Genomic DNA, 12,045 nt, shown 5'->3' with positions numbered 1-12,045 from the left:
TGAAAATAATTGAAGCTGCGTGGATGATTGGATCGCATAGGAGAGACCGCCGGCCAAAAAACATGCCGTGGTGGAAACAAATTGCATTCTCAACCACACATCACCTAATTCGAATCCTACACTCAGTCTAAAATCCATGTCAAATATGGACTCCTGGCCGACGTAGAATCCAAAGGAAAAGGGCTAAACGACGCCGTATCATCTTGTCGTGGAACTGCACATACGGACCGCCTTCTATTCTTATCCCGAAAAACAAAACAAAACAAAACAAAATGATGAGGTATCCTATCCGGGATAAGCCAAACCCTGTTCCGTACTGTCTCCTACCATCACTTGTCCACTTCGATGACTACTTCCATCTTATTTTTCCTCTTTTTGTCTATCCGGATAGTCTTACGTATATTTTGGATAACACATTTTCAATATTCATTGAAAATTTACTATTAATCAATGCTACATATATATATTTAGGTCTTATTGTTTGTATTCCACTCTTATTTATTTATACTTTTGTATCTTAATTTTATTTGTTTGTATTATTGTTCAATGGCCCAAATCTTATTTAATAGTCGGAATCAATTGTTTAGTAACATTATGATACATAAACATTTTCCATATCTTTATATTGTACATACAATTTTACTTGATAAAAACATTGGTTATACTGAATAATATAGTTGGAGTGAGTTCTAATATCAAGTGCTTTCCTAACTAGAGAATTTGGAGGATCTCCTAATGGGAGGCCTTAGGTAGTGTTGACACTTGAAATGTGTCTCAAAGGCCACCGAAATAATCGTCCACTCTTGTCTTCAACCATTCTAAAGAGGCACTTGTAGCAGCGAAAAACAAACCAAGTGCAAAAACAAGAAATTTTCCTCATATATATTATATATATATATATGTACTTGCATTGAGTCCCTTGACACCACTGAAAATAAGCCATTCTCTCTAAGGAAGGAAAGGATAGATGGAGATGACTACTGTGAAATCTGAATTAGGCCTGGAAAGGGGCCGCTTGTGCACTGCAGAAACTGATGCTTTGGAGGTGACCAAGTGTGTTAAGAGAAGGAGAAGAGATCCATCAGCAGTTACACCCGGATGCAGTAAACAAGGAGAGCAGCAGAAGCAGGTGTTGCTGCAGGCTGGGCAATCCATTACTGCCATTGCCACTACTATGAAGAGAAGTTCAAGATTCAGGGGTGTTAGCAGGTTGGCATACATAAGGAAACATATGAGTTCTATAGCTGGTTTCATGGGATATTCCCATGTTTTTGGTTATTTTTCTTGACTGTTTTCCTTTTGCTATGTGCCTCTCTGCAGACATAGATGGACAGGGAGGTTTGAGGCTCATTTATGGGATAAAGGGTCCTGGAATGTGACACAGAGAAAAAAGGGAAAGCAAGGTAGATATAGACCACCCTACTTTGCTGATTCTATTGCTTTACTGCATTAAATGCTTAAAAGGCTCAACTATGGCTTCTTTGTGGCTTTGTCATGTGGTTGTGCTCTCAACACACTTGTTGGCTTGGGACAGTCTATCTTGGTGAGTTCCCTCATACCTAATGAAAACCATTTTTTGATTTAGAGATACTGAACTCATTGGGAAACTTTTAAAACTTAATGCTAATTGTTCAGGAGCTTATGATGAAGAAGAATCTGCTGCAAGAGCGTATGACTTGGCTGCACTGAAGTATTGGGGGCCATCAACTTTTACCAATTTCCCAGTATGACCATGAGAAACAAATCTGAAAAAAGAAAAAAAAATTGTTTCAGAGTTCGGATCAACACTAATACTCTATCAATTGCTTTTCAGGTATCAGATTATGAGAAGGAGATTGAAATAATGCAGGGTCTAACAAAGGAGGAATACTTGGCTTCTTTAAGAAGGTAATTTCCTTAATTAATGACCACAATTTGTTAAGAGATAGAGCTTTATGATTTAATTAAGGGAATTGATTGTCCTTGTTCTTTGTTCATAGGAGAAGCAGTGGTTTTTCAAGAGGAGTGTCCAAGTACAGAGGAGTTGCAAGGTGAAGAATGCCTTTCTCTTGATAATTTGACCTTTTTTCTTAGATGCTAACAAGGAAACACCCAGTAACAAGGTCGCGTTTCCGGACAAAATGCAGGCATCATCACAACGGAAGATGGGAAGCAAGGATTGGGAGGGTGTTTGGAAACAAGTATCTCTACCTTGGAACTTACAGTGAGTGTCAGTTCCAATCTTTAAGACCACCAAAGATTCAGTAGGAAATTTAGTCGACTTTTTATCGAACAAAATGATTCTTAAACACATAATTTTAAGTGTCACTAATCTTAAAAGGACTATTAATCTCACTGCAGGTACCCAAGAAGAGGCTGCTCATGCTTATGACATTGCAGCAATTGAGTACAGAGGGATCAATGCTGTAACAAACTTCGAGTTGAGCACATACGTAAGGTGGCTAAGGCCCAGAGCCACTGCTCTTACCCCTCAGGAACCAAGATCAAATTCAACAATGCAAGCATCCTCTAACTGCCTTCCAAATGAGGAAGTAGAGCTTTCCTTCCTCAGCCCCAATCCTTTTACAGTAGATGACTTGGCAACTCCTCTAAAGCAAGAAAAGTTCCAAAGAGAGGTTTCCATCAGCCCTTGCACCAAGTCATCTTCGCCAACTGCACTAAGTCTCCTCCATAGATCTTCAGTATTTAGACAACTGGTGGAGAAGAATTCGAACAGCATCGAATAAGAAACTGAGGGAATGATGCAAAGAAACCAAGAGAACTTAGCAAGGAAAATGAGTTTGGAGGGATTTTTTATGAAGAAGTTAGGAATGTTCCATATGTGTGTTCATCAAATGCTGATGCATTTTGCCCGGTCTAGTGTTGCAGGAGGATATTGCACCGCCATTATTCAATGGGACAGGGCGGAAATCTTAATGGAATGATGCTTTAACCTTGTCTTCTTCTGTTTAACTGTCAATTGCAACTGTTTATAGAAGTCCTCTCAAAACTCGTAGACAGGCAATCTTTCTGTCTTTTCTTTTCTGAGTAATAAAGAAGCGAAATGTCTACTAATACTACTCTCTAGTTATGACTATAAAATGCAGCCTTGTTTGAAATGAAGTCATTATTGGCAAGAAAGGCATCTTAATTGGAATGAGTTAAGACTCCCTTTCCAAAGTGTTTTTGAAAACAAGTCTAAAAACAGTTTTTAAAAACCATTCATTGATATTTTATAGAAAAAAAGTCTTTTTTTAAACCTGAAATATTCTTAACTTATTTTTTATATTTTTAAATATGTTTTAAAAATAACTTTTATCTCTAGTATCTCTAGTGCCTTATTTTTAATCATTCTTTATATGTGTGTATATATATACACGTTTTTTCTAACCCCATCTTTTAAAACTTTTTTTTTTTTTTTTCTAATTTCCTTTTTTTCTTTAAGGAAGAAAAAGTGTTGTCATGATCCCCAAACATGCATTGATCCCAATCACTCATAGACATAAATTTGCTTTTAAATAATTTATTTCTCAAAAATTACCTTGACACTTTAAGAAAAAAATTTTAAAGACTCAAATCACTATAAGAAAAAAGATATATTGTGATATTTATAATGAGTCACTATAAACATAGGGTGTCGCTACAACATAACGTCACTTTATCCACTAACACCATAAAGGGTACCAATTGGTAACGTATTTGGAAGCGATACCAAAGCAGATAAATGATGACACATCAGAAGCGACACCATATATTTTTAGTGATACTTAATTTTATATAGAGTTGTGTGAGATATATAAGGCGTTAGATGAAATACATCACCTTTGAGTTATGGTGTCACGTTAAATACGTCACTTTTGAGTTATGGTGTCACGTCATTGTAAATGATTATGGAAGATATGATTGTTTTTTGTTAATTAGCCAGTAGATTTTTGTAATGCTTATTAATAAATAAGATTAATTTGTCTATATTTTGTCCATAAATATAATAATCATATCACATTTAACTTATATTTTCATAATGCTTATGGATTAACCTGTAATACATTATATCATCCAGTAATATTTGTATATCAAATGTTCACAAAATGATAGTACATCAAACCCACCAAAACTAAAAAAGAAAAGTGAATACACATTAAAATATTATTTAGGAATGTTAAGCATTCCAACATTCATGTATACCTGCATTTCATATACATAAAATCGGCTAACCATAAAATGACACGAAAGTTGCATCCAAAAACCCAAAATTCTTAATACCAAATAAAGTAATGTTTATGTCCTATAATGTATGACATAAGAGTCACATCTAAAACCCAAAATTTTGTTGCCTCTTTCTCCTTTCTTTTTATTCTTCATAATGTCCTCCCAAGAGTATATACCTGCATTTCATAGTTTAATGAATTTTAGAGTTCTTATTGAAAATAAAAGTTAATTGATGTTATAAAAAATAAATAAATCTAATTACTAATGTTTTCTTTTTTCTTTTACCATACATGATCATGATATATCAACATGATTCATGATTAGTTATAATACAAAAGTAGTCAATTCTCCTCTAATTTCATCAAATTCTACTTGAGAATATGGTTTTTTTTTAATCATCAAACTGAAATCAAATTCATAAGAATAACATTAATATCACAATAATTGGAAGTATGAAACTATGTGCAATTCACTAAATGAGTAAAACCTTTAATACAATAACTATAGAATCAATAATTATCTCTTTAATGAATCTTATAATAAAGCAATCACATTTGAACTCAAATAAAAACAATTCAAGAAAATAAATAAATAAAATCAAAACTAAAAAATCAAAAAATAAATCTAAAATTTTAGAAAATTGTAATTTTCCACTTAAAATCTACACTTTTTAAATTTATTTTTTTTAATAATTCATTATGCTTTAAAAAAAAAATCATTTTTAACATTTAATTCTTTTATATATATTTTTATTTCTTGCAAGGATTTTTTTAATTTCAATATTTTTTAATGTTCATTTTATGAAATAACAATGTCCATTAAATTTCATCCCAATTATATAAAATAAAATTTTAGTAACAAAATATAAAAATGTTTTCAACTACTAATATGAGAGGGCATGATATTATAACAAGCATGCAAATTGTGTATATAAGACAAAAAAACCTAATTTATTATAAAAAAATGTTAAGAGAAAAATTAGTATGAGAAAGAACTAAAGAGGCTTTCACAAAAATTATTGATTTTTTAGTCATAACTCCAATTGATATTTATTTTTCCTAATTAAAATAATTAATAAAAAATTTGGATATGAAAATTATGTTCAAATAAAAAAATTAAAAATTAAAAACATCAAAGGAAAAGATATTCAATATTTTAAATTTTTTACTTTTAATATTCTTTTGATCAATAAATTATCAAACATCTTTTTTAGAAAAAAGAAAAATGAAGAAAATGAAGAGTTTTATGGAAGGGATTGGAAAATTTTTTGTAATAAAAGGATTTTATAGAAATTTCCTAACCTTGAAAGGAAAATTTCATCATCAATCTCAAATCACTCCAAAGTTTGGTCTATGCATATAAAAACAATAAGAAAAGAAGACAAAACTAAAACATATTTTTAGAATCCTTTTGAGGGAGATGACAATATTGAGAATAATTTTCTCAAAAATTATTTTTCAAATATGACCAACCAATATCTTCATCACAACATACTATAATATTCTTAGAAAATAAACAAACATCCGATTAAAGGAAATTTCATAGAAAATAAAAAAAAAAAATTATAAAACATCTTCTTAAAAAAAAATAAAAAGTTTTATGGAAGGAAAATTTATGTAATAAAAGGATTTTATAGAAATTTTCTAACCCATCATCGTTCTCAAATTACTCTAAATGTTGCTCAATGCATATAAAAACAATAAGAAAAGAAGGTAAAAACAAAAAACAAAAAACATGTTTTAAGAATAGAAAAAATATGAACAGAAACATGATGAGATATTAACCAAAATACCATGTAAAAGAATATAAAAAAATCAAAATATAAGATTTGATCATTTTTATAATTATAAAAATTTTCATTCCTATTTAAATTTTAAAAAACAATTCATTTACATTAATAAATAAAAATAAAATTAATTTCTCATTGTTAATTCCAACATTTCAAACCAACTCTAACATGATATGGAAACTATTTCATTTTTCCTTTTGTGGGAGATGACAATATTGAGAATAATTTTCTAAAAAATTAATTTTCAAATGTCAATGATATATATCTTCATCACAATATACTATAATATTCCTAGAAAACAAATAGAAAGTCCCATATAAAAATTTTCTTGTAAGATCAAAAGAAAATTTCATGGTGTAAAATGTTCATCCCTCATTCTGAGTATGAAAGATATTAAAAAATCATTCATTTATCTTATTTTCATTCATTTTGTGTAGAATTTGGCATTAGCAAAGTAAGACCCAACTTCCGTAAATGGTTTAACATCAATCTTTACTTTCTTTACCTTTGATCTATAGAACTTGAAACATTAGTTCGGTGTTGAAGGTAATTACCCTATTCTTATGAAGCCATGGTCACCCGATTAATAGATTGAAAGATCTTTTTCATTAATTACATGAAACAATGTGTTTGAACTTAACTTGTCAATAATAAGCTCTAGAAGAATCATGCCAATAGTTTGTTGTTCCTCTTGATTGAAGTCTTGGATCATTTGGTGACTTTGTGTTAACTCCTTTATGGCAATCTTGGGTCGCTTCATCGTTGCTTTAGGTATGATATTTATTGTAGATTTTCCATCAATTAAAATACAAGTGACCTTTTGTTCTCACATGTATTAGTAAAGAATAGCGTTCATGATGTGGTTTTGACCTTAATTGAAGGCCTTTATTGGTGAAGATGATGACTGCATAACATGTCGCACAATTGTGGCTTTCATTCTCAAGTCTTTTTGCCCCATTTATTTTGGTGGCATAGATGTTAGATTCTTGAGTAAATGAATCAAAGCACATCGCATTTCCTCAGGAAGTTGTAGCATTTCATGGTTTAAAAAGTGAAGGTAAGCCCTGTAGACTTACTACTACCTCATTTTCTTCCTTGGTTTTGTTTGACTCTACAATAAGTCTTTTTTTCATCTTCAATTAACACATCATCTTCTAGAGGTTTGTAAAAAAGACCATATGAGTCATTGTCATCATTCCTTTATCGAAGAGTAGAAGGAAGTATTATCTCACAGTGATAGAAGTGATGAGTTTCTATGCCAAGAGGTCATCAACTTGTACTACCACTTGTTTTCTTTTAAGTTTTTTTTTTTTTTTTTCCTTTCTTCTTTGAATATTGACGTGTGTTTCTCTTTAGTTGATCCGTCCTAGGAAAGTTAGGTTGTGGATAAGACACTTACTTTTTGCAAGGTTTTCTTCAAGTTACCAACGTCTAACCTTCTTTGCTATCCAGCATTGGCTCATTGTTAGATCTAAGGTGAAGAAAGGTGTCTTGGTATGACACTTGTGTTTGCTTTGGCTTAGGTGATTCGCACCAAATAATACCAATGCATGCCCCTGGTGTCTTAGGTGGATCATGTAATTGAATAAGATTTAATGATCCAAATGTGACAATAATGTGATTTAACTATTCCAATTCACCAAGATCCAAATGAATTCTTCCTTATTTCCTATGTTCCTTGTTTCGCAAGGTTCATTATGAGCTCTTTTAAGATGAAACATTTCTCCATTAGGTGATTAACAATTTGGTGGTAATGGCAGTACTTTGGATCATCAACACAACCCATTTCTTTTGAGCACTTACACTTGAGTAATTTAATAACCTTTTTCTAGAGTAAGTCTTCCAACATTCTAAGCATTTCAAAGTCAAGAAAATGATATTTCTTATCCTTGATTTCCCTTAAGGTGGATCGATGCCTCTTTTTTCCTATATTGGTATACGTTTTCTTACATTTTTATTTTTATCTCATGTTGAGATTCTGATGAGAGTTTGTCATTGACTCTGGATGCATGGGTTTCTTTGAGGGATCTTATCACTCCTCTTTTTTGGTTAACAATAAAGTCTTTCTTTGCACCATGGTTAACTATGTTGAGTTCCATGTCATATGCTCAAATAGCCATCTCTTCAAAGGTATGGGGTTGTATCCCTTGGAGGATGTATAGAAGACCCCAATGCATTCCCTATATGCACATCTCTAAAACGACACCATGGATAATATATCCTTGTAGTTAAGGCTTAAGGAATGCCAACGATTGATGTTGTTAATGACTGACTCGTCTTTCCATTGCTTAGTATTTGTAAGCTTCATCGTGCTTATAATTCGTTAGGTACCATAGTTGTGATTGAGCAATTCACACTTCATTTGGTCTTAATTGTCAATTACCTTGGCCATAAAGTCTTTATACCAATAAAAAAAGTTCCCTTAGAGAGAACAAATAAATTATTTGACTAAAAAGTCACCATCTATACTTACATTGTTACAAGTTTCAATGAAGTGAGGAATATATTGCTTTGGATTTCGCTTTCCATTGAATGACTAAACTTTTGAAGGTTGATAACTCACAAGCATACATAGGTTATCAATCCTCTAGATGTAAGGCTTAGAGCACAAAAGTGCACTTTGTGGAAGGTCTACCATAATGCACTCTAATGATGTTAGTTGTCATGTCTTGAAGTTGTTGGACAAATACTAATGCCACTGAGGCAAATTCCATGGTTTACCTTTTGGCCTACATCAACTTAGACACATGTGATGCATCACTTAAAAATGCAATCCTTGGAACGTGAATGAATCTTTGACTCAACTAAGTTGTACTTTATGTATGTGCCTCAACTTTATTCATGAGGGAGACTATTTGTAGATCTTTTTCTTTGATAGTCTTGGTGAGTTTGACAATGGCATGAGTCATCTCAACTAATTGTTTTTCTATGAATGTAGTGTATGTTACCATTATTGGTGTAGTCACCGACAAGGAAGAAGTAAAAATGTTGACCTGGTTGGAGGGATAGTCCTCAGAGTATGGAGATTTATCCCTATGTTTTAGATCATATGATTTTAGAAATGAAATTAATTGCAAGGTAGAAATGAAATTATTAGGAGAAAATGGATTAAAAATAAAAAATAAAAACAAAGGCAAAAAAGAGACTTGTAAAAGGAATTTGCTTGTTTAATTTCCTGAACATGTTGTGCTTAATCCCACATCGGTCTGGAAGATACTAATCTCCATTCAATCAAGCCAAAATAACGAAGAAGAAAACAAAAAAGAAAAAGAAAAAATGTGAAACAAAAACAAGAATAGCAGCAATGGTATTGTATTCCCTTTCTCTTCCTCTCCTACATATAATGATCATCTGTTGTAACAACAGGTAATTTGGCTTCATATCTATGGAAAAGAGAAGAAAGCATCTTCATTCAACTGTACTTTTTGGACTTAACAGGGTGAGGTACGCCAGCAAGTAAGGGCGCCTGAGTAGCGAGTGAGTCTGGGCACAAATTTGCCTGGCTTTGCTTTGATCATATCATATCTGGAGAAAGGCTTTTTCTTAAAAGGCACCCCCGATTCAACAAAGAAGGCTCCATTTACCATCAGATCTCCCTCTGATCTCCATGTCCACTTGCTCCACTCTGCTTTCGTCGCATGGTCTCTCTTGGTCACCTTCACCATATATTTTTTTTAATTATTACCACAAAAACCATCATCATCATTAATTTTCCATAAATTAAAAAAATTTGGGGTTGTGCCAGTATAAATGCCTACCTCCTTAGCGTCATGCTTTGGATCCATTAAGGGGGCGGCGACGTATCGGTTGCCCTGGCTGACTATGGTAGGATGTGCACTACCACCCACAGCGTACATGTTCCAGTGGGTGTAGTCGTTGTTCACAACATGGAAAAACCCCCATCGGCACCTTGGCATCCTTTGAATCAATCCCCTCCCGAAATGGTTGAATGCCACGGTCACTTGCATTATGATATCGCCCGAGTACCCATCACTTGCGCCTAACAACATCGTCTGCATGCATGACCCTCATCACTTATTATTAGAGAATGGAACTGAAATTATAATTCTTCTTCTGACTTCTGACTAACCTCATTGTGCTTGGTAAAATGGTTGTTGGAGATGGTGATAGCGGTGGATCCTTGGATGGCATCGACCAGGCCGTCCTCGCACTTGGACATGGAGTTATGGTCAATCCAAACGTGGGATGAGCCAAAGATGGAGATTCCATCGCCATCGCTCCTGGTTCTCAAGCCGAAGTGATGGACAGAATCCCTAATAAGTCCTCCTGGGCGTGAAACAATGTCGTGAATGTGGAGGCCATGGATGATCACATTCCTGGCGAACTGAATCGTAATGCCGGCACCATATGCGATGTGGACATTGACTCCCCTTCCGTCAATGGTTTTGTCACTGGTCACCATCAGCTCCTGTTTCAGCTTAATTATCATACTGCGCCCAAACACGATCCACAGTGGCTGTGGCTGGATGACGGCGTAGCGTAAGGTTCCAGGCTTAGGATTAAGCATGTCATTGTCGGACGGATCAGTCACAATGTATAACCTCCCGTGCTTTCCTCCCACTGTTCTCCGCCCAAAACCAAGGGCGCAGTCGGCTAGCCTCCTGCGATCCATCGCCCAGTTGCGACGGCATCTCCAGCATCGATCAATGGGGTTTGTCGCCTTGCATGGGCCCTTGTTTACTTTCAGGTTCCTTCTCGTGCCATTCTTTCCGAATATCGATCTGTGCATGAAAAAATAAATGAAGAATTCAAGTTTGAAAGAAAATGGTAACCAAAACAGGAGAAAAGAAAAACCCGGCCATTTGACGACAATATTTTTGAAAAGTGTTCCATGAACTTATCATTTCGGTCTTTGTTTGTGATAACCTACTTCTCAACATTATTGTTGAAATCGTCATTGACATCCTCTGGGCTGGGATCAAATGCGTCGATTGCAACTGTCTTGGCTTCCTTTTCCCGCGCTTTCCAGTAGTCATCGTATTCCGCAATGTGGGCTCGTATTGTTGGGACTACCACCATGAACATCACCACAAACAGGAGAAGCAATGAATTGGATTTAGGTGCTGCCATATTTCCTTATTTTCCCCTTCGTCCTGGTTCGTTGGGTTCAAACGTTGGCGATAGTCAAGGCTTAGGTTTGAGTCCCAGACTCCCAGGACCACACCCAAGCCCCCGCCCCAGCCTAAACCCAACTGATTGAACACCGAACCACAGATGATTCGTCTTGCCCTGATTGTGGGTGTCCGACCATTAGCAGAACAACTTATTTATACACATCAGGTCATGGTCTAAGCAAAGGCCAATAATACAAGGCTGCGAGAGAAATAGGGCAGGAAGATCGGATTCCTCACATCGCCCAACAGTTATAACTATTTTACCCCTCAATCGGATGTTCTAAATCAAGCCATCGATCTCGAAAGTTTTCTAAAAATGGATATTTATTGATAGTACTATTATTTCTTTTTCCTTTTAGATGAAAATTCTGTGATATATCATATATGTTCGTGCTCAACCTTTGTAATTATATATCAATTGAAGGAGACTACGGGCCGCGTTAAGATGCCATCCACTGAATTTCAAAATATTTAAATGAAACTTAAAATTATGAAATCCTGATTGTTGCGTTTTTCGTACAATTTTTTTCCTATGATCACACGATAAGTTACAAGATAATGAGACGAAGAAAATGAGAAATTATAAAATCGATAATTGTTAATTCTAAAATAGTTCAATTGGTACAAGCTTAAGAGAACAATTATCTTCCGAATTCTGATAAGTAGTAGGGTATTTACTTACAGGTTTTTGGACCGACGTGCCTCTTGTAAAGAAAAAGAAACTGACTGATTATGCTCCACTTCTTCATGAAATTTTAATAATACTACTGATAGTAATTGGGAAATTCACCATTGATAAGAAAATGGTAACCATGAGTGATGGTATTTCTTTCACAATTTTTGCGGTTTATATCATAATTTTTATCGGATCGATCACTTGTTAACCATATTGCAAGCTCTTAATAAATGTCTAAAAAATCTTATGTATACTAA

The 12,045-nt window shown here is 34.1% G+C and overlaps 2 protein-coding genes across 3 annotated transcripts; one reads left to right on the top strand and one right to left on the bottom strand.

The window, feature by feature from the left end:
* The first annotated feature begins 720 nt into the window (after positions 1-720).
* LOC117923375 (AP2-like ethylene-responsive transcription factor At1g16060) lies at positions 721-3,054 on the top strand. Of its 2 annotated transcripts, none has more exons than XM_034841642.1 (8): positions 721-1,209; positions 1,321-1,403; positions 1,535-1,543; positions 1,636-1,724; positions 1,814-1,887; positions 1,980-2,030; positions 2,127-2,203; positions 2,341-3,054. In XM_034841642.1, exons 1-8 carry the CDS (start codon positions 968-970, stop codon positions 2,724-2,726), a joined length of 1,011 nt encoding a protein of 336 aa, XP_034697533.1. In that variant the 5' UTR covers positions 721-967; the 3' UTR covers positions 2,727-3,054. The 2 variants fall into 2 exon arrangements, with proteins under 2 accessions (XP_034697533.1, XP_034697527.1); XM_034841636.1 differs by having other exon boundaries at positions 2,127-2,209.
* A 6,072-nt stretch (positions 3,055-9,126) lies between these two features.
* LOC117912747 (pectate lyase-like) lies at positions 9,127-11,251 on the bottom strand. The gene is made up of 4 exons (XM_034827441.1): positions 10,869-11,251; positions 10,068-10,719; positions 9,736-9,990; positions 9,127-9,633 (listed from the first exon to the last, which is right to left on the bottom strand). Exons 1-4 carry the CDS (start codon positions 11,066-11,068, stop codon positions 9,409-9,411), a joined length of 1,332 nt encoding a protein of 443 aa, XP_034683332.1. The 5' UTR covers positions 11,069-11,251; the 3' UTR covers positions 9,127-9,408.
* Positions 11,252-12,045: the final 794 nt, after the last annotated feature.

This window comes from Vitis riparia, chromosome 1, assembly GCF_004353265.1.
Source record: "Vitis riparia cultivar Riparia Gloire de Montpellier isolate 1030 chromosome 1, EGFV_Vit.rip_1.0, whole genome shotgun sequence".
Classification (NCBI taxonomy): domain Eukaryota; kingdom Viridiplantae; phylum Streptophyta; class Magnoliopsida; order Vitales; family Vitaceae; genus Vitis; species Vitis riparia.
This window is presented reverse-complemented; position numbering and strand designations above follow the sequence as displayed.